General features: G+C 35.3%; 1 protein-coding gene across 3 annotated transcripts in view; it reads left to right on the plus strand.

Annotated features, from left to right (window-relative positions):
* The window catches only part of VPS13A (vacuolar protein sorting 13 homolog A), a 220,370-nt gene that overhangs the window by 185,739 nt on the left and 10,939 nt on the right, over positions 1-23,692 (plus strand). The window contains exons 68-69 of one of the 3 annotated variants that reach the window (XM_008142063.3): positions 7,318-7,432; positions 9,963-10,627. In XM_008142063.3, coding sequence (XP_008140285.2) covers positions 7,318-7,432; positions 9,963-10,043 — 196 coding nt within the window. In that variant the 3' untranslated portion in view covers positions 10,044-10,627. Of the gene's footprint in view, positions 1-7,317; positions 7,433-7,621; positions 7,680-9,962; positions 10,628-23,692 lie in introns of those variants that run through there. The other 2 variants (XM_008142064.3, XM_008142061.3) reach the window with 2 other exon arrangements.

The raw sequence follows: 23,692 nt of genomic DNA on the forward strand, positions 1-23,692 counted from the left end.
AATGAGACCTAATTTAGAAAATTAGACGGCTGGATATGTTTCTAATCTATTTCCTTTTGTATTTTCTTTTGCTTACTGCTGTATAGAGAAAACTATTGTCATTGTATGAGTTGCTCCTCTTAAGTCAGTATTTCATACTGCTTTACCACAATTGTGGGTGTTCCCAGTTTTCTAATTTAGAAGACTGAGAAAAAGGGTTCAGTCTCTTCTACCTGTAACTTTTGTTTCACAAATATAAAATGTGGAGTCATAATCATCAGAGAAGATCAAAAGTTCGTGAAACATAAGGAATCCAAAATATATAGAGATCTATACAGGTACCTATGCAGAACTGCTAAAATACTCCTACATTAATCTAAAATCTATACCCAGCTATATTCCCTTTCAGCAAAATAAAACATTTTTATAAAAATAAGACTAAAAACTAATAAAGGATATAATTGTGAAGAAGAATGTTGAAAGCAGAAAGGGGAAGTGAGTTACAAGAATCAAATGTAAGAATATAAATTGGTGGATAAATCTAATTGAACTGTATGAAAACATTGGAATCAAAATATTAAAAACTAGAGGCCCGGTGCATGAAATTCGTGCACTAGAGGTAGTGTCCCTCAGCTCAGCCTGCATCCTCTCCAATCTGGGACTGCTGGCTCCCAACCGCTCGCCTGTCTGCCTGCCTGATTGCCCCTAACCAGTTCTGCCTGCCAGCCTGATCGCCCCCTAACCACTCCCCTGCCAGCCTAACTGCCCTCCCCTGCTGGCCCAATTGCCCCCAACTGCCCTCCCCTGCCAACCCGATCGCTCCCAACTGCCCTCTCCTGCTGGCCCGGTCGCCCCCAACTGCCCTCCTCTGCCAGCCTGGTCGCCCCTAACTGCCATCCCCTGCAAGTCTGGTCCCCCCCCCCAGCTGCCCTCCCTCCCTGGCAGGCCTGGTTGCCCCCAACAACCCTCCCCTGCTGGCCTGGCCGCCCCCAACTGCCCTCCCCTGTTGACATAGTCGCCCCTAACTGCCCTCCCCTGCTGGCCTGATCTCCCACAACTGCCTTCCCCTACTGGCCATCTTGTGGCAGCCATCTTGTGACCACATGGGGGTGGCCATCTTGTGCATGTGCGTGATGGTTAATTTGCAAATTACCTCTTTATTATATAGGCTAGGACCGTGGTCAGCAAACTGTGACTCGTGAGCCACATGTGACTCTTTGGCCCGTTGAGTGTGGCTCTTCCACAAAATACCAGGGCCTGGGCAAGTCTATTTTGAAGAAGTGGAGTTAGAAGAAGTTTAAGTTTAAAAAATTTGGCTCTCAAAAGAAATTTCAGTTGTTGTACTGTTGATATTTGGCTCTGTTGACTAATGAGTTTGCCGACCACTGGGCTAGGATAATAAGATACAATTTGAGAAGGGACTGATTGGCTTTAAGCTATACATTATTTCTCTGGAGAGGATTACTATATAAAATTAGATAAAATAGACCTTAAAGCCAAAAAGAAGCATTATTTTGGATAAGGTCATGAGCTAATGACAAAAAGAACAGTTAACCAATAAGATAACAATTTTGAACTTGTACTCACAATAGACTCACTCTTTATAAAGCAAAAATTGATAAAACTACAAACATTTTCCAAATCTTCCATGACATTTCTCTGAATAATTAATATATTAAGAGAACAAAATTAAAGTAAAATGATTGAACAGTTAAACTTGATCTAATACACACATATGAATATTTATTTATTGAACACATTTTAGAGAGCATCTTATATGTCTAGACACTGTTTTAATCACTCAGGAAGTGAACACAATTGGCAAAGTCCTCGTACAGCTTATATTCCAGTGGGAAGGTAATAGATGGAAATGAGTACACTGATAAATATATAGTATACTAAATGGTGAAAAATTCTATGAAGGAAAATAAAGCAGAGTAAAGAGGTCCAAAGTAGTGGGGAGGAAGGTGGCTAATACATATATGATGTTCAGGGAAGCTTCATTGGCAAGATTAAATTTGAGGAGAGACATGAAGGAAGCAAGGTAGTGAACCATGTGGGAAGAATGTCAAAGGCAGTAGGAACAGCAGGTAATAAAAAACCCTCATGCAGGCCCTAGCCATTTTTGCTCAGTGGTTAGAGTTTCAGACCATGGACGGAAGAGTCCTGGGTTCAGTTCGTGGTCAAGGGCATGTACCTCAGTTATGGCTCTATCCTAGGCCCAGGTCAGGGTGCTTTCGGGAGTCAACCAGTCAATGTGTCTCTCTCACATCAGTGTTTCTCTCTCTCTCTCTGCCTCCCTTCCTCCTTTCCACTCTAAAAATCAATGGAAAAATTTCCTCCGGTGAGGATTAAAAAGGCCCATTTAAAAAAAAAAAAAAAGCCCTGATGCAATAGTATTCTTGGCCAGTTTAAGGAACAGCTAGACCAGTACACCTAGAGTAGAGTGAGCAAAGGAGAAGGTTGGAAAGGTGCTACAGTACCATAAATGAGCAGAGGATCAGGTCACATAAGGCTTGGTAAGCCACTCAAGGACTTTGGTGTTTTTGTTTGTTTGTTTATTTGTTTTTAAATAAGACACAAAAAGAAAAAGGTTTGGAAAATTTTGGACAAGAGGAATGACGTGAACTCGTGCTATATTGAGAATAAATCATAGGCGGAACTTGCAGATACAGGAATACTAAAGAGGCTTTTGCAATAAATATGATGGTGATTAGACTACTGTAAGCTGAAAGTTGTAATAACGGGTCATGTTCTGCATGTGTTTTGATGAAGGTAACAGGATGAATTGATAAAATGGATCTGGGATATGAAAGAAAGAATAATCAGGGATAATTCTAAAGTTTTTGTCTGAACCATTGGAAGGATGGGATTGTTACTCCTTTTAGGGAAAGAAGGAATTCGTTTTGTTTTAAATGTATTAAGTTTAACTATCTGAACAGGGACATCAAGTAGTTAATGAGTACTTGATTTTGAAGTTCAAGAGAAAGGTTCTAGCTAGAGTTAAAAATTTGAGATTCATGTACCCATAATAAGGTGGTAAAAGCCGTAAAATTGGATAAGATCATCTAGGGAATGAGAATAGAAAAAAGAGACCAAAATAAAAAAAGGTCCAAGGACTTAGCCCTCAGTCACAGCAACACTTAGCGGTGAGGGAAATAAGGAGGGCCCAGCAAAGGAGGCCAAAAAAGATTTGGCAATTAAAGTAAAGGGGATAATCAAGAAAGTGGTGTTCCAAAAGCCAATAAATAGACCATCCCAGTTCCTCCTATTGTTTAAGAGAAATCTCAACACCGCCCCCAAACACACCTACCGCCACCACACCACAGCCCATTCATCGTATATGAGAGCATTGATTTAAAAGCTGGAATTCATTAGAGGAATTATTCCCCCTCTTCTTAGAACACTCTTCCCTCTGTTGTCAGCATGGTCACTTTTTTTAATTCAGAAGTTGTCTTCCCAATGGGGCCTTCCATTGCCATCCCAAAATTTCAATTTATTCCCTATCCCCACCTCAGATACTTCATATCTCTCTTCCCTCCTTTATTTTTTTTCTCTTTAGCTCTTATTACTCTTTAACACACAGCACATTTTCCCTTGTTTATTTGTCTCTCCTGCTAGTATGTAAATTCTATGAATGCAGTGGCTCTTGTTTCCACAGCACTTCAAATATTGCTTGACATGTGGTAGTCTTTTTTTTTTAATTGAGATCATTGTAAAGTCACATGCATTTGCAGGAAATAATGCAGAGAGATTCTTCATACACTATACTAATATTATGTTTCCTATGGCTGTTGTAACAAACTATCACAAACTTGATGGCTTAAACCAGGTGTGGGAATGCCTGGCCAGAGGGCTATATAAGGGCCTCAAAATCATTTGGTTTGGCCCTGTCAATCATTTGGTCTGACGGGACTCAAAATTCAATAAATCTAGGAGCTTTTTTCATAGCAACATCCTCCTATATAATAAAGAGGTAATATGCAAATAAACCCTCACACCCTCACAAGATGGCTGCCTATGACCAGGCCAGCAGGGGGCTTAGTGAGGGACGACCAAATGACTGAACAAGCAGGCTGCGTGGGGCGACCAGGCTGGCAGGGGGGTTAGTGAGGGACAGCCGGCTGCATGGGGCAACCAGGCCGGCGGGGTTTGCAGTTGGGGGCAACTAGGCCAGCAGGGAGGGCAGTTGGGAGCAACCAGGCTGGCAGGGGGAGGGCAGTAAGAGGCAACCAGGCCAGTGGGGGGGGGCAGTTGGGGGCAATTAGACTGGGGGGGGGCAGTTGGGGGCAGTTGGGGGCACCAGGCCAGCAGGGGGTGGGCAGTTAGGGGTGACCAGGCTGGCAGAGGGGAGCAGTTGGAGGTAACCAGGCCGGGGGGAGGGGCAGTTTAGGAGCAACCAGGCCGGCAGGGAGGGGGCAGTTGGGGGCACCCTGGCCAGCAGCGGGGGGCAGTTAGGGGCGATCAGGCCGGCAGGGGGGGCATTTGGGGGCAATGAGGCCGGCACGCAGAGGCAGTGAGGGGCAATCAGGCCAGCAGTGGGGGGGCAGTTAGGGGCAACCAGGCAGGCAGGCAGATGAGTGATTAGGAGCCAGTGGTCTAGGATTATGAGAGGGATGTCTGACTGCCAGGCCTAAACCGGCAGTTGAACATCCCCCAAGGGGTCCGGATTGGAGAGGGTGCAGGCTGAGCTGAGGGGACCCCCCCCCTCTGTGCACAAATTTCATGCACCGGGCCTCTAGTAAATTTATATTAAGTGAGTTATATTAAGTGAATGATGTTATAAGTATCCAAATGGCCGTTGGCAGAAAAAAAAGTTCCCCACTCTTGGCTTAGCTTTCTTGATAGCATTTTTTTATTAAGTCTAATTTATCTGTATCTGTATTTGTGTTGGTTGCTTATGCTTTTGGTGTCATATATAAAAAAGCATTGCCTAATCCAAGGTCATGAATATTTACACCTATATTTTCTTCTAGCTGAGTAATAGTTTTATCTTCTCAATTCAGGTCTTTGATCCATTTCAATTAATTTTTGTGTATGAAGAGAGGTTGAGTTCAAATTTTTTCTTTTGCATGTGTATATCTAGTCCCAACATCATTTGTGGAAAAGACTATATTTTCCCCATTGACTGATCTTAGTACCATTTTCCAAAATCAATTTATGCGAAAAAATAGCTGGGATTTTTATAGGGATTGTATTGGATGTATAGATTAATCCTATGTTAACAACATTAAGTCTCCCAATCTATGAAAATGGATGTCTTTCCATTTATTTAGGTCTTTGATTTCTTTCAATAATGTCTCATAGTTTTCAGTATGCATCTTCTTAATTTTATTCCTAAGTATTTTATTGTTTCAGGTGCTATTATGTGTTTTTTAAATACGTTTTTAATGATTTCGAGGTTTTAGCAAAGACAATTAGGCAAGAAAAAGAAATGAAAGGCATCCAGAACTGAAAGAAAGAAGTAAAACTACCTTTATATTCTGATGATATGATCTTACATATAGAAAACCCCTAGTAAATCCACAAAATGACTATTAGGGATAACAAATAAGTTTGGTAAGGTTGCATAATACAAGGTCAATATACAAAAAGTAGATGTATTTTTATACACTAGCAATACACAACCTAAAAATGAAATGAAAACATAATAGCACTTGCCCATCTGGTGTTGCTCAGTGGTTGAACATTGAACCCATGAACCAGGAAGTCACGGTTCGATTCCCAGTCAGGGCACATGCCCAGGTCGCAGGCTAGATTCCCAATAGGGGCATATGGGAGGCAGCCGACAGATGATTCTCTCTCATCATTGGTGTTTCTTTTTCTTGCCTAATTGCCTTTACTAAAACCTCGAGTACAGTATTGAAAAGGAGTTCCAAGAGCAGATATCTGTCTTGCTCCTAATTTTAGGGGGAAAGATTTTTATTCTTTCACCATTAACTCTGACGTAAGCTATGGATTTTTTGTAATGTCTTTTGTTAGGTGGAGGAAGTTCCCTTCTATTTTGAATTAGTTGAGTATTTTATGAAAGGATGTTGGATTTTATAAAATGCTTTTTCGGTTTCAATTAAGTTGATATTGTTTGCTTTTCCCTTTGGTTTATTAATGTGGTACATTAATTGATTTTCATAAGTTGAGCCAACATTGCATATCTGGCATAAATTCCACTTGGTCATGATGTATAACCCTTTTTATGTGCTGTTGGGTTTAGTTTGCTAATTTTTTTGATGATTTTTTCATATATATATATATATATATGTATGTATATATGTATATGTATATATATAGTTGGATCATATTTTTATCCATTCTGCCGATCTCTGCTTTAAATTGGAGATACTATCCATATATATGTATCTATACATGTAGACACATTGTGTGGTAAGGTATGTTTATATAATAATTTTTATTGAATGTGTGAATATTTGCTGAATGAATGAACAGTTCATGGACCATTCTCACATAGGTTCATACAGTCAAAATGTTAAATAAAATATTACAGTAGCAAATTCAACAATGCATATATGTGTTTCAAATAATACATATCAAGCTCAAGAAGATATGTGAGGGATGTGAAGGTATTTGAACATTAGAAAACCATGTAATGTGATTTTTAGCATTTATATTGAAGAAAATAAACCATATGATCACAACAATGATCAGGAAAACAAATTCTTACAGAACAAAAATGTTGCTAATATCTGTAATTCATGGAGAACTCTTTCTTTTAGGAATGAGAAAGGATGCCTGATATCCTCTCTTATATTTAGCATTGTACTGGAGGAACGAAGTAGTATAATAGGAAAAGAAAAAGAATTTAAAGGTCTTAAAATGGAAAAGAAACAGCAATACTCATCATTTGCTGATTCTTTGATCTACAAAGAAAGTCCAAAAGATGCTATAACCAAACTTATTCACAGTACTACATTTTTCTAGAGAACTTGCATTATTAGTGTCATAAAGATAAATTTTAAAAGAGAAGTATCACAGTCTTATTTTATCCAAAAGAAGATTCTTTTAGTAATTCCATTTTAAAGACGATGAATTTTTGGGAAAAAAAAATTTTTTTTAATCCTCACCTGAGGATATTTTTCCATTATTTTTAGAGAGAATGGAAGGGAAGTGGTGGAGGAGGGAGGAGAAACACCAGTGTGAGAGAACCACATCCATTGATTGCCTCTTGCAAGTGCCCCAACTGGGGCCAGGGATCCAGGCCCATGTCTGTGTCCTTGATTAGGAATCAAATCCACAATGTTTTGGTGCTGTAACCACTGAGCACACCAGCCAAGGACAACTTTTGAATATTTTTAAAAACTAAGTTATATTTTTTTCCTCTAGGGCTACAGAGACTTCTGATGAAGTGGAGAGTCTGCGACCACCTCGGTTCTTTAATGAAGATGGAGTTATCAGACCTTATAGGTTGAGGGATGGTACTGGAAATCAAATGTTGCAGGTGGGTGAAGAGGTATCTTATAAGTTAAGATTAATTTAGCTTTATTAAAAGTAACTATATTTAATGCTTTAAACATACGTTAGATTATTTGAACTTCTATGTTTTGCTTAATTCCATTTATAAGTTCCTTATTTTACCTAGGTTTTATTGTTCATTTATTTACTATAAGATTTTTTTTCTTTTTTACAGGCATCAAAAAGTTTGATATGAAAACAGTTAATGCATGACTTTGCAACTGAAAGCCAACAGTAGATTTTAGTCTTAAAATTTACAAACTACGTACAGCTGTTTCAGTGTTTTGAAAACAAAGAAAAGCTTTTGTATTGGTAACTTTTGTATAGGATTTTTAGTGAATCTGATCTTTTTATAGGGTATTCTAGTTCTGTGCTGGATTTGCTAGATTTGCTGAAAACTATTGTGCCTATATACCCTCATAGTTGGTGGTACTTTTTAGCCAATTAAACCATTTCTGTTTAGGTTACTTCCTTTTCTTTATCAAACAAATAGGTGCTTTTATACCAGGTATAATTCTCATGTCCAATTAGGCATGGGTAGGGAAAAAATCAGGACCATTGCTATTCCAATTCTTAGGTTCTTGTGCTTTTCTTTTATAGATGCTCAAGTGGCCAAAACCCCCTTTTTGCTTTCTGCTTGTGTCATCCATTTAAAATCTTTTGGAATTTGATAAGTAGTTCATAAGAAAGCCAACATCTTTTAGTAAAGAAAAGTAGCTTTTGGAACATAGGCAGTTTGGAGGTAGAATATTTTATCTGTTAGATAATTTTCTTACTAGTAAGTTGGACTTATTAAAAATCTGGATGATAGTGTAGGTAATATATACCATAAAAATTATACCAATTTGAAGTAGTTTGTGTGGGTTAGATGTGGAATACTAAAATTATTTTTTGAAAACAAAGAGTCATTATGTTGTATAGACTTGCAAATATTCAAGGTAATAATGAACTGTGGGAATATGACTCTTCCTTTATAAAGCCTTAAAATTTTAAATACTGTCAAGTTTAAAGTGATTAGGGTAAGATTTAAAACTTTAATATTTTGCTCACTACATGCAAAGTATGTAATTTTTGCATAAAATGTGCTTTCATCTAATGTAGTAAAACATAACCATTGAATTAATGTGTGATATTTAGTAAAGTGATTTTACATTGTGTTTAAAATGTTTTTAAAGCATCAAAATAATACCATATTGGGATGGAACTGGCAATCAAGTGAGAGACTGTGCTCTCAAGGGCATTTTGTACAGTCTCTGCAGTGTCAGTTTAACCTTCTTTGGAAAATGTTGGATGGAAATCCAGCAAGATGGAAATGTTGCAGAACTAACCTCTGGTTCATACATTTGAAACATATATTCCTATTTACTATCTGCCTTCTCTTTTTAGAACACAACAAGTTACTAACATTTTAGTAGACTGAATGCGTAGTTATCAAATCATCTTTAAAAAACTAAAAATATTTGAGACACTATTTTAATAAACTTAATAGGAAATAAAGATGAATGATAAGGAGAGTTTAGAAATACATTGTCATTATTAGAAAACAGATTATAATACATAAGAAAGCCATGAGATACCAAATGTTTCTTGTGATTGATAACTTGATTTCACTGACAAGTAAATTTATTCTACACCTTCCTGGTTTTATAAAGCTTTAAAACTTGGGATTTAAGGTCGTTACTTTTGACTATATTTTTTAAAAATAAATATATTATTTTTAGTAGGTTAGTCTTACCATTAATTGCCAAAAGAGCTATTTAAAGGTCTAAAAGCTCACAATCCTTGTCAGCCATTACTTGTTTTTCAAGAACAGTAAACACAGTATAGCTGGAATACCTTTAGGAATTTACCAGATGCCTTAGGATGTTTGCAGTTGGCATTATTCTCTTAATAAGTGTAAGAACTGGGTTATTGCTTTGATGGTAATAGTGCTTCTTTGAATCAAAACTCTACTGTATGATTCGCTAACACTTTAAAATATATAAATACTGTGGTAAAGAACTGGATGTCATAGAAACAGGATTTAAAATCTCATCAGCTTAGATCTAATCTATTTAACAGTGGTGCATTTAGAAAAAGTTTAATACTATCAAATATTTCTCCTTTTATTTTCTAAAAATAGTGCTCTGTGTTCACAAATTCTATATGCCCCTGTATAATAATTAAATATAAACACACACACACACTTTTGTTATGTACCTATCTGGAAAGTAGTACATTATCATAGTGCTTCCTAGTAGTAAGTTGAAGTTGCCTACTAGAGAAATAGAATAATTCTAATGTATCCCCAGACTACCTTATTGATATCACCAAACGATTTTAAATGTAGCAACCAGTAGAGTTTAGTCTTAGTCTATGTGGAATATTATATCCATAATTACTGTCCTACTCAGAGCTGGTGTCAGCTTCAAAATTATTTTGATTCCTTGAACATTTCATAAGTTTGCATGTCTTCCAAGGAATTTGTCATACTTAACTAACCATTGTGCTTCTTTTTTCCTTTACCATGCTTACAGAAAATTCAGGTCTACAGGGAATGGATTATGACTCACAGTAGCAGTAGAGATGATGATGATGATGATGATGATGTAAATTAGTCAGATCTCAAATGTTAAAATTAATATGTTAATTTTATTTGAAATGTTTAATTAACATGTTTTGTATGACTGCTATCATAATACCCATATGCTCATTTTTAGCAAGTTAAAATATTTTTTCTTTTCAAAACGTTTTTCTCTACACAGTTTCAAAAAGTAAAATAATCTCATTATTTAAGCACAGAAAAATGTATTATACATCCAAAGTAGGGCATACTATATATTTTGTTTGTATATATTTTGTAGTTTTGTAATAGTTTGTCTTTAAGATTTAGTTAGACTCAAAGTTTTTGTTAATGTTAACTAGTTTTATCTTATTTTAAATTTCTGTTAGCAAAATGCTGTTTTTAATGTTCTTTGTATATGTTTTGGGTTGTTATGTAATGCCATTGTGAAAAAAAGGAAGAAAGAAAAGGAAGAAAGAAAAAGGAAGAAAGAAAAACAATAGCTAGTCAAAATTCCTATTTATTTAGCATTTTAAAAGTATTTTTGTCAAAATTTTAAAATAATAATAAACATATAACTTGAAGCAATATGAATTTGTTATTCTATTCCAAAATCATATAGTTTGGACTGCTATTATAAGGAACATTTATGATTTATCACGGAAGTGATAATTTATAGTCTGAGAATGAAAAAAGTTTTCTTTGGTTTACTTTTTATTTCATTTTATATATATAATATATAGTGAAACAATGAACAAAGTTGGTTTTATAGTCATTATATTTATTAACTTACATATATATATATACATATATATATATATATATATATATATATATATATATATTATACCCCTATTATAAAATGATACAAATTAATTCAGGACATAGAAATATTTTTATAGTAAGCATAATTTTTCTTGATAATATTGGGGAAATGTTATCTATGTCCCTGTGAGCAAATGTTTTATGTTTTGTGTACTGAGGGATGGTTGTTTTTTCTTTTTTTTTTTTTTTTTGTAATTTCAACTTAGTGAAGGTGTCTTGTCCTGTTTCCCTAGTATATAAGATATATTATTATTTTTTAAATCCTCTAAAAAGTGAATGACTATTATTAGTATAATGTTTAATACCTAATGACTGCAGTGCTTTTGGTTCAACAAAGGAACATTTACCTTGATTCATGCTAAGCACTTTGTTCATAATGGACTTGCATTAAATTGCAGTAAATACTTACCATAATTATTCAACTTTGGGCTTGATTCAGCCCATAATGCCTGAATGTCTTCTAATTCTTAAGTTTATCAGGATTTTCTGTAAATCACTGTTTTCTGTTTCTTAGAAAGTTTTTATAAAAATTTAAAATTTCCAATATTGAGCTCATGGAAAAGGAAGCTCTTTTGAAATTACTACCTGCCTAGCTTTCATTCAAATTAAATAGAAACCAAGATCATGTGTACTAGGACTAAGAAATATGTGAATAACAAAGAATTTAATTATTGTTTTCATCAGAGTAATTTTCTTACCTTTTTTTTGGAATAATTGAATGTGAAAACAGTGTCCATTAAAATAGTCACTACTGGTATCAGAGACCATTTGTATTTGTCATACACTCACTACTCTGTCACCCTTGGCCAAAATAGAAGCCTGCTAGTTCTACTAGAAGCTATAAAGAATACAGCCTATTGTTATGTATTGTATATGCCTGAGGAATGTCTTCATTGGCTTCTTAAATTCCAACTTTGCTAGGTATAAGGCTTTTCTAAAGAGGAAATGCTAAACTTCATGTGGTTGGTCTGTCATACTTAATTCTATGGTACAGGTTTCATAAGTTCTGGATATTTCAGCAGTGACATACCATTTTAATGAAAAGAAAATTGGAAGTAGGAGTATATTTATTTAAAATGTCTTAAACAATAAAAAAGATTAAAACAATATTCTGGCAACTAGTAAACTTAGTTCTTGTGGTCTTAAGGATTCATCATTCTTAAGTTTTAGTTCTTAGAAGTGAAATATGTTCTTTGATAGTATAATTACCCTTGTACGTTGTGTTTTCCTGTTACAGAGAAATCCTCTTTTTAAGTTGACTACAGGTATTAATTATTTTTCTTAAAAATAATTTGAATTAATTATTTTTCTTAAAAATAATTTTAAGTTGACCACAGATATTAATTATTTTTCTTAAAAATAGTTTCTTAAAAATATTACACATAATTATTACAGTATTATTGACTGTCTTCTGTATGCTGTACTTTACATCCCTGTGACTGTTTTGTAACTGCAATCTGTACTTGTCCCTTCACCTTTTACATCCAGCACCCCCCCACAACCTCCAGCCCCTCTAGCAACCACTGTTCTGTTCTCTTTATGAGTCGGTTTCTATTTTGTTGATTTTGTTCTTTAGATTCCACATATAAGTGAAATCATATGATATTTGCATTTCTCTGGCTGACTTATTTCACTTAGCATAATGCTCTCTAGGTTCCTTTTATTAGGGAAATGTTTAAGACTAAGGATAACTTGAATGTTTTACACCAGGGCTGGGGAACCTTTTTTCTGCCAAGGGCCATTTGGATATTTATAACATAATTTGCCATACAAGATTATCAGCTAAAAAATTAGCTTGCTATATTTGGTCAGACATTTACTTAACTCACTCCTAATGCCTTGGCAGGGCAGAGCAAATGATTTAGTAGGCCTTATACTAAAGGCCGAATGTTCCCCAACCCTGTTTTACACCGATGTGTTGTTGTTTTTTTTTTACATGTTTTTGTTGATTTGAGAGAGAAAGAGAGAGAAACATCAATAGGTTGAGAGAGGGAGGGAGGGAGGGCAGGAGAGACAGAGAGAGACAGAGAAACAGAGAGAGAAACATCGATAGGTTGCCTACTGCAGCTCCCGGACCAGGGTCAAATCCGCAACCTGGGTATGTGCTCTGACTGGGAATCAAAACTGGCCACCATTTGGTGCATGGGATGTTGCTTGGCCAATTGAGCCATACTGGCCAGGGCTACACCAATGTATTCTTGATGGAGATTTAGGACCTGGACAAAATATAGTTTACTCCTTATCAAATATATAGAAAATGAGTTTTTTGTTTTACACCAGTGTTTTCGTAACGGAGAAATAGGGCCTAGACAAAAATATCTTCTTATTCCTCATCTAACAAGAGTTCAAGTTTGGGACTTCAATGAGATAAACAGGTCATTTGTTTGTTTGTTAATGGTTCTCTAAATAATTAGAAACAAAGTGGAAGTATCCATATAATAAGAAAGTGTACTGAGAAAGCTATGTTTGGAAGAGTATGTAATTCCATTCCTTTCCATGTCCTTTAACTTTATTTATATCCCGAATTTCTATGTTTTCATGGTTTACCTGTAGAAAAAGAGAAGGGTTCTCTCTTTTTTAAGGGAATAATTGCCCATTTTTTATTTTGCTTGTGTCTACCTGACACTTGAATAATATTGAAACTGACAGGAAGAAGAATTTACCTGAAATTGTGGATACCTATCATCATGGATAAGTTTTTAAAACAAGCCTGTAAATCAAATTAATTAGTGCTCACATTTCATATAGATAAAAGAAATATAAATCCAGAACAATATTGCCAACTTTGAATATTTCTTATAGAAAAGGAAGTAAGAATAAATATCAATGTGTTTCTTTATTTAAAATAATCAGGATTTTTGCAAACTTTTTGAAATAGTTCAAAACTCCTATCATCAATGCAATGTTAAGTGATTTTAAAGTCATGTTATTAAAAATTACAAATGGAACCATTGTTGATCTGTGACTAGGATGTCAATGTTCAACATGATATATTTGCTATTGTATTTCTATCCAAAGGTCATATACACTTAAGACAGATGACTGCTATAGTAGCTACTATACTGGTTTGTCAGATATAAACCCTTTGGTGAAATTTTACATTATTCTTTCTGTATTGATGGGAGGAAGACTAGAAACAACCATCTCAAATGTTATTTGAGTACCTTTTACGACTGCTCCTTCAGGCCTTTGTTTTTTATTTTATATATTTACTTGCAAATTTATAATTTATAGGACCAAAATATTAAAGATACTATGGGGTCTAAATAAGATACACAGATTATTCATTTAGATCACAAAATACTTATGATGGGTATATAAAAAGAATGTCTTTTATTTTTTAACTAGAGGCCCAGTGCACGAAATTCGTGCACGGGGGGTAGGGTGGTGTCCCTCAGCCCAGCCTGCACCTTCTCCAATCTGGAACCCCTTGAGGGATGTTTGACTGCACGTTCACATGGATTGGGCCATGGGGGTGTGGCCAGCCTGGGTGAGGGGCTGATGGCTGTTTGCAGGCTGGCCACACCCCCTTCATGGTGGGGGTCCCCACTGGGGTGTCTAGCCAGCCTGAGTGAGGGGCTGAGGGCTGTTTTCAGGCTGGCCACACCCACTGGTGACCCAAGCTCCCAGCCCCTCCCTTTTTTTTTTTTTTTTTTTTTTTTTTTTTTCAGCACCTCCTTGAGCCAAGGCCAGTGCCAGCTGGAAACAGGTATCTGGCATTTATTTATCTTCTATAATTGAAACTTTGTAGCCTTGAGCAGAGTCCATGGCTGGCCAGGGCGGGTGGGCGGGAAGCTTGGCTTCCTCCATCACCGGGGGGCAACCCAAGCCTCCTGCTCACTGCAGCTCTGTAGCTGCCACCATCTTTGTTAGGTTAATTTGCATACTCGCTCCTGATTGGCTGGTGGGTGTCGCGGAGGTATGGTCAATTTGCATATTTCTCTTTTATTAGTGTAGATTATAGTTTACATTCAATATTATTTTGCATTAGTTTCAGGTATATAGTATAGTGGTTAGATAATCATATACTTTACAAAGTATTCCCCTCAATATTTCCAGTACCCACCTGGTATCATACATAGTTATTATAATACTAGTAACCCTGTGCACGAATTCATGCACTAGTAGCTCTCTGCAGGGCCTGGCTGCTCTGCACCCACTGCCCAGAGGCTCTCCACAGCCCAGAGGCCCATCTGCGGCCGGGCACAGAACACTCATACTGCCTGCTCTCAGCAGCCGCCCCACTGGGACTGGGGGACTCTGGTGGGGATGAGAGAACTGGGTGCCACCATCTTGTGGCTATGGCCACTGCCATCTGTGATGGAGTGATGGTTAATTTGCATATTACCCTTTTATTAGATAGGATTATTGATTATGTTCTCTATGCTGTACTTTACATCCTTGTGACTGTTTTGTAACTGCATTTTGTACTTGTCCCTTCACCTTTTTCACCCACCCCCCAACCACCATCCCCTCTGGCAACCACCATCCCCTCTGGCAACCACCGTTCTGTACTCTTTATGAGTCTGTTTCTATTTTGTTTATTTTGTTCTTTAGATTCCACATATGAGTGAAATCATGGTATTTGCCTTTCTCTGACTGACTTGTTTCACTTAGCATAATACTCTCTAGGTTCATCCACACTGTTGCAAATGGTAAGATTTCATTACTTTTTATAGCTGAGAAATAGTTCATTGTATATATGTACACAACTTTTTTATCCACTCATCTATTGATGGGTTTGGGTTGCTTCCATGTCTTAACTATTGTAAATAACACTGCATCAAACATAGGAATGCATATATAACAGAATTTCAGTTTTATTTATTATTATTTCCCTGTACCTTTGGGATACATGGAGATCAATTAAAAATATTTAGGTCAGTCCAACCAGCATGGCTCAGTGGTTGAGCATCGATCCATGCACCAGGAGATCCTGGTTCAAATCCCAGTCAGGGCACATGCCTGGGTTGCAGGCTCAATCCCCAGTAAAGAGTGTACAGGAGGCAGCCAATCAATGTTTCCCTCTCATCATTAATGTTTCTATCTCTCCCTCTCCCTTCCTCTCTCTGAATTCAATAAAAATATACTTTAAAAAATATTTAGATCATTAATCTTTAATTTCAGCAGACAAATGATTGAGTTCATGAAGCACAGTAAGTACAAGCAGTGCTATATAAAACATTACAGAAAGTCTTGAGTAATAAAGAAAAATAAAACACATGATTTCAAATATTTCTGTGTTAGGGAGGTAATTAGAATACTTCATGATGATCAGATGTAATTGTTCATGGTTTGTTTTAATATAATAGACCATTTTCATGTCCATAATTATTTCTCAATCAGTGTAAATTTATTTCCAGTTATTTCATATCAACCCATATATATATATATATATATATATATATATATATATATAGTAGCTGTGTTCTTCCAAATATCAGGTTTAAAATAAATATTTAATAATGTTGCAAAGTTAGTTTTTAATGTAACCTTTTTCATTGCATATACATATTCTAAGCAGTGAAATGGTAACATAGCTACTAAATTGCATTATGCCATTCCTCTGGATCTTAAAGATGCTTAAATATTTGAGCATTCAAAATATTTTAATCATTGTTTGTGCTTAAAAACAGATTTAGCTAAGTATACCCTTCTTAATTAGGCATGCTGTTTTTTCTACCATAAATTATCATCTATAATAATAAAAGCGTAATATGCTAATTAGACCAGAGAGCCCAAGGACTTTCTGGACACCCTCTGGACGGCCTTCCAGACAAAGCCGCAGCTGCGAGGGCCGAGCCCCTTGCACGAATTTCGTTCATTGAGCCTCTAGTTTATAAATAATCTGCTAACTACATGTCTACAAAGATTTTCTGAATATATTCTTGGTGTTTCTATTAAGTTAAAAATTTAGAGACCCATAATTCATGATAAAGTTAAATTCATCTTATTAATCAACTAATACTATTCACAATATACAATTTTAGTATTTTACAGGAGACATCAAAATTTTTAAAAATTAAATTATTTTCTACATTGTTAAAGAAAAATGTTATCCTGTCTCCCCACCATTGATCGTTTATTTCATTTTAAAATTTTTTATTCATGTGATTCTGGTCCAAATATATAAATGTCTATTACATATATTTTATTGTAAATTTTTTAAACAATTATTAATTTGCAAAGATTTTTAAAGTGACCCATTTATAGAGTCATCTCTAATATGGAAAACCTGGTTTTTATTTTCAGAATACATAAATAGCCAGTAAAATTTTTATACCTTTAAAAAAAAATTCTAGCCCATAAGTGTGTGTGTGTGTGTGTGTGTGTGTGTGTGTGTATGCACACACGACCCTTGGGTTCTTTCTTCATTGTGTATGAGTATTGACAGCTGGGTTGTCCTGTGGGGGTAGTATATTCTTAACCATTTCAGGTATTTAAAAATTTGATCTATGTTGTCTTTGAATCTCTTACATCTCTGACAAATATATCAGTTGCTATGATGTAAGTTGTTACAGAAGGGAGGCTGTTTTTGTTTGTTGTGTATTTCTTTTCTTTCAGAAATGACAGATCTTTATAATTAGCTTCAAACACTGCCTTAGTAGCAGTTGGACGATAACTGCCTTCAGCCAACGTGGTCTTTCCCTTTTACTTCTGGAGGAGAATTACAACTGATCTGGGAAAAGGGCTTACCATAGGCAGTCAGATCACCAGAGTGTCTTCCTGGCTTCATCTGAGATTTTGAGTAAGTGCACAAGAACTAGGAGACACAAAGGCATATTGGACTTCACTCTTCATTTTGGAACTCTTCCTCTGTAGAAGTATACTTCTAAATGGGATGAGAAAAATGAAGAGAGCCAAATTCTGTTGTCCAGGCACATTAAAGTTCTTAGCATCTCCAATAAAACAGATCACATGGGAATAGAGATGACTTATCCAACTTGGGTACAATTCTGATACCTCATTTATTCATTTGGCATAAATCTCTTGGAGTCTTGGACACATCATTTTTGGAGGCCTATTATTTTGAATATTTAGTAGTAAATCCCATGAACTTTATTTTGACCACTGAACTTTCCAGAATTATATTAAAATACTTTTTGAATAAAACTTTGAAATGATGGCCTGGCTAGTATTGCTCAATGGTAAAGGGTTGATCCATGAACCAGGAGGTCACAATTTGATTCCTGTTCAGAGTACATGTCTGGGTTGTGGGCTTAATCCCCTGTAGAGGGTGTATAGGAAGCAGCTGATCAATGATTCTCATCTATCTATCCTCCTTTCCTCTCTCAAATCGATAAAAACATATGTATATTTTTAAAAGAACTTTGAAATCATGTCTTTTTCTAGAAGCAATGGTTCCACTTAAGGGAGGTTCCAGTTTTTCTTTGTCTCAAGTGTAAAATGATTTTTTTAAATTCTCTTTTTTAATTCAGTAACTTGAATGAGATTCATTTGATTCCTAGTTCTTTTTCAAAAGTTTATGATCATTGCATTTCTTAAATATATTAAGGAAGGTTAAATACTATTGAAATAAACTAACACATTTTACTTTAAAAGAAATTCTGAAATATTAAGCTCAAGTAGATTCAACTTGAGTCTTTCTTCATATTGAGGATGTGCAAGTAGAGCTTGAAGTCTGCAGTAGGTATTAGTCTTGAATTAGTATTAGTTTTAACCTTGATTTAACCAAAGGTGCTAAATTGTAACCTGAGACTCAACACATGACTTCGCTACTAATGTGTTGAACTCTCTGAAAGGGCCTTATAACTTTCCCTGGTTACTTTAGACAGCACAGAGATTCTTAGTATAAATTGAGGTTAAGTAAAACTAATTCAGATTTTTCTATCAATACTATCATAGTGCAAGTATGAAAAGTCTATTTTATTATTGGCCAAATATCTGTTTATTGGACAAATGACTGTTAAAACCGGAACAACCGGTCGACCAGTCGCTATGACATGCACTTAACACCAGGGGGCAGATGCTCAACACAGGAGCTTCCCCCTGGTGGTCAGTGTGCTCCCACAGCCAACCTCCCACAACCAGCCAACCATCTACAGTCCACCCTCTTCCCCGTGCACTGGGCCTCTAGTCTTATAATAAAAGGTTGTTCTTTTGTCAACTTAAAACAATTTATTTTCATACAAAATTAGAATCCTCTTTCATCTAAAAACAAAATTTATTGTTACCTATGAAAGGAAGCACCGTGTATGCTTTGTCAGTTAAGAGTCTTTAGTTTTAAATCTAAATGAAATTGCAATCCTGGTTACTATTGATGATGACGCTAATGAACTTTTGACACCCATTTTTCAGTGAAAATTAACCCTTAAAGACACATATAAGAACCAATGTGGAGAAATTTAGATACATTTAGATATTTTGTGGTACTTTGGGTCTAGGTAGGTATTTTAGTAGAGATCTCATGAATCTACAGTATTGGAATACAAAAAATAAGTGATTGGATATTTCATGTAAAGTTAATCTTTCTGAAATAATTGCCAGGCTACTTTGAATTTTAAAATTGCCAAAAGAGTAAATTTATAATTATATATGTATAATTGCATTTTTGCTGGATGATTTGGTAGCACAGTTTATATGATTACAAGAAAAAAATTTAATGCTGTGTATTTTTTTAATACAAGTATTTGTCAAGCTCCTGTTAGTGATGTATTAGCCACTCTTCTAGATCTTAAGATTACAGTCCTAAAGAGAGTGGTCAAGATTCCTGCTTGTCTCATGAGATTATAATCATAATGAGCTGTATAATTCTGGTGACTGGGAATATAACACATGCCATGTTAAGGGTCCAACCCTGTAATGTTGGATCTTCACGGTCTCATTTCCAGTTGTTGATTAGCTACTACATGTAAGGCTTTGAGGAACTGTAGGAATCAAAAGACACATAAGATATGCCCAATCTTCCAAAGAATAGGGATCTCTACATATTAAATGAAAATGAAGCATTGCCAGAGACAAGATGCAGCTCGTGGGATATCTGAACCCATATTCCAATGAGTTGTAAAAATGGAATCCCACTGCATCAACTGGAATATATACATTTCTTCTGGGCTCATCTTGACAGTAAAATTATCTAAGTTGTAGCAATAACCTATGGCTCAGGGCCTAGATTCTGGAACCAAGTAAACTTGAGTTCAATTTCAACCTTTTATTAGCTTAATGTTTTATTATGCTTGTCTGACCTCGGTTTCCAGACTGTAAAATAGAATTAATTATTGTAGTTAACAGTCTCTTGATGTTGAGATACATAACACCAAGATAAGAGTACGTTGGTGGTGTTGCTGAAATTAAAACAAATGAAGTATATAATTATTAATACAATGTCTAATAAGAACTTGTTATATTTTTGTTATTCCCGATGAATACCAGTTGATGCTAATTCTTGGTCATCATTGTATAATTCCATATTCCTCATTTGTCTCCTCTTCATCAAGATAAAAGTAATTTAAATATTATCCTTCTTTTTCCTTTCAAGGTTAATAGAATACTTTAGTTAAAATACCAGGACAACTTCACACACTAATTGGTGAGCAATAATAATAAAACTTTTAAAACCCTCAGTTATTTGGACTTCTCTGAGTTATATAGTATTTTAAAAGAAATATTGTTTTCAAGTATATTTAGTATGTGTCATAATGATGCTCATAGAGGTTCATTAGATAATAATGTAACTACTCATTTACATTTTTATTTCTAACTCACCTCTTGGCCCTTTTTCTAGAATGCATTAGGTAGGTTAATTAATGGTTTATTATTGTCAGTGCACGTAATTATGTCATGAACATAATTCTCTCCTTTCTCCAGACTGCCTTAGTTGACTAGTTGATGACAGTTCACATTTGTTAAGGAATCGTTTATTTTATTTTATTTTTTTTTTATTTATTTATTTTTTTAAATATATTTTATTGATTTTTTACAGAGAGGAAAGGAGGATAGAGAGTTAGAAACATCGATCAGCTGCCTCCTGCACACCTCCCACTGGGGATGTGCCCGCAACCAAGGTACATGCCCTTGACCGGAATCGAACCTGGGACCTCTCAGTCCGCAGGCCGACACTTTATCCACTGAGCCAGACTGGTTAGGGCTATTTTATTTTATTTTATGTCACAGAGTTGTGCTCGGCTTTTCAGCCCTGTCTAAGTATCAATATAGATTATAGTTTGGTTGCCAAATGAAATAGCTTATTAGCATGGGAAGAGACAAAGGTATGGGGGAGTAATTCCTCTTCAGATTTGATGTCAGTCAATGAGATTTGTTTGTAGTTGTTTTTAACCAACTTGTTTCCTAGAATAAGCTAAATATCACTTTTCACTCTTGTTTACATTTATTCTATTATATATATTGAAATCATTGAACTTTGAGGCAATGGATTTCTACTAGTTGATCATGGAGCTTGGTTGAATGCCTGTTTTCCCTGGCCATGGTCCTCAAAGTCTTTCACATTTGAAGTGAGTTAGTAAACCATTTTTATCCATACCTTTAATCACAGAACTCTTAAGAAAGTTATACTTATTGATTACATTTTTCTCTAAAGATAAGATTGTCTTGAACAAGTTGTCTACTTCTTAAACAATTAAGACATTGTAGCATTTACTATTTTAATTTATAATTACCTGCCTGAATTCTGTTGTTTTTTAAAAGTAAGTTTAATTTTTTGGCATAATCTATTCCTAACCTTTTCTCTTTATTCATAATATCCTGAATATTAAATTAACCAATCTATAAAACCATTTATATGTTGTCCAGTAGATTTTCTTGCTTGATAGCATTATCTTTCATCTAGATGGATTTCATTTTTCTTTTATCCCCCATGATCTTTAAAAAATTAGTTATTAATCAAATTTAGTTTTGTTTTTAGCCAAACTATGTGCCCTTCTCCCTTATCCAATTTTCTTAAATATATTTCCCACTAATATTAGCACTTTACAGTGAGCCCTTCGTATCTGGTGGTTCTACCAAGCACACTGAATTGAATCATTGGATGTGGACCCCACATATATGGAAGGCCAACTAAGGGGCTTGAGCACTGCCAGGTTTTTGTGGTGTTGGTAGTAGGGAGGTGGTCCTCGAACCAATCCTGTGGATACTGAGGGACAACTTGATATTGTTTGGGATTTTAAGCCTCTCATGTTAGTGGTTTGTTGCTAATATCTATCCATATTTTACTTTGTGTTTTCCAGAAATATTTTTGTTGTATCACTCTGCTACTTCATAGTGTTTGTGTGACTTGAGAGTTAGAAATATTTTCTGCATAATACTTTCTAGCTTGTGTTCTCTTTCTAAAGTATCGGGGCATACCTGACAGGAAGTACAGATATTAGCAGAAGATAACCCTAACACCACCATCTTTCAAGTTCCTACTTTGTGTGCATTTGTAAGATTGTGATCAATTTGGTTTGGATGTATTTATATCTAATAAACTAAGGTTTACATACACATATTTCCTAATGCAAAACAAGGGATTCTTTGAGCAATAACCAGACATTTGAATTGTTGTCTACAGATTCTGTCAGTTATATGTAATGAATGCAGTTACCTTGGTGTTTCTCTGTTTATTTCTTTAAGAAGATTCTTAAACAATGATAGGTAATTCATATGTATTTTTATGAATAAGGAAAAAATTGTTTTTTCTTTAACATTATATCATGTTAAATGAGGCTAACATATCTAAGGTACTGGCTAGTACTTGATACTTCAGCCAAATCATTTGGTAGTTCAGCCAAATCTTGGTCTTTATGCAAAGGCTCTACATAATGATTCCTAGCCCGAGTTTTGCTAGTTCATTTGTTTTAAAGGGTATCACAAATTATTGTAGTAGTAAAATTCTTACATAACATCTGTTTGGGATGGAGAAAGGTAGTATATTAACACTAAACTGTTTGGACCCTGTTAACCTAAAACAAACAAAAACCTGGCAGCCTAAGTGGCTTTAGCAGTCTGCTTCTGCAACACCCCGCACCCAGGAATATTGAAGGTATTTTTGAGGTACCGTGGGAAAACATGACTGACACCATAAGAGGAGACATCATAATACAGTGAAAACACTGGAATTAGAAATAAAGGAACCACTTCTCTGAGCCCACTTTTGCAACTGACATTATGACCCCAATCAAGTCACTTAACTCTACAAACTATACAAGATTGTTGTAAAGATTAGACGGATAAGACACTCACCTGATCCTCGATTTCTAAAAGTAAAAGATTGGTTTGGATGAACAATAATATTCCTTCAGGTCTAAAATTCTGTTGTTTTTCTCCCATAAAGTAATATATAATGACGTTCTGAAAATTATAAAGCCTCATATGCAAGGAATTTACAAAGTCAGGAAATTGTTACTAAAGCATGATATTTGTAGACTCTACAGCAAGAGGGGGCCATTCTCTCTCATGTTTCTGTGGGATTTAGTTCTGAAGTTCTATCTTCTGCTCATAGTGCTGTTCTTATTTCATATTCACATATTTGTAATGGAGACTGACCAGCAAAATTTTGCTATATAACGAGTTACCTTTGACATATTCAAATATAGGGTGTCCCAAAAAATGTATACCATACTTTGAATAAAGGCAGTGTTTATTAAAATACATTTCATTTTCAAAATTGAACTATCAGCTATTACAGTGTCTATACATTTTTTGAACACCTGTATATCCATTTTAATAACAAAGAATACAGTTCATTTTATGTTTCAGAGTAGACTGGATTATAATGTCCATTCGTCTTTCAAGTGTAATAGCTCAAGTTTTTCATGAACTCCAGAAAAACATCGCATGAACGACTTTTTTGGACTTTATAATTTTTATTTATACTAGATGCTATTGTGACTATTGAAATTGGTTTAATTGCATATATGCGCA

The sequence above is a fragment of the Eptesicus fuscus genome, chromosome 15, assembly GCF_027574615.1.
Source record: "Eptesicus fuscus isolate TK198812 chromosome 15, DD_ASM_mEF_20220401, whole genome shotgun sequence".
Classification (NCBI taxonomy): domain Eukaryota; kingdom Metazoa; phylum Chordata; class Mammalia; order Chiroptera; family Vespertilionidae; genus Eptesicus; species Eptesicus fuscus.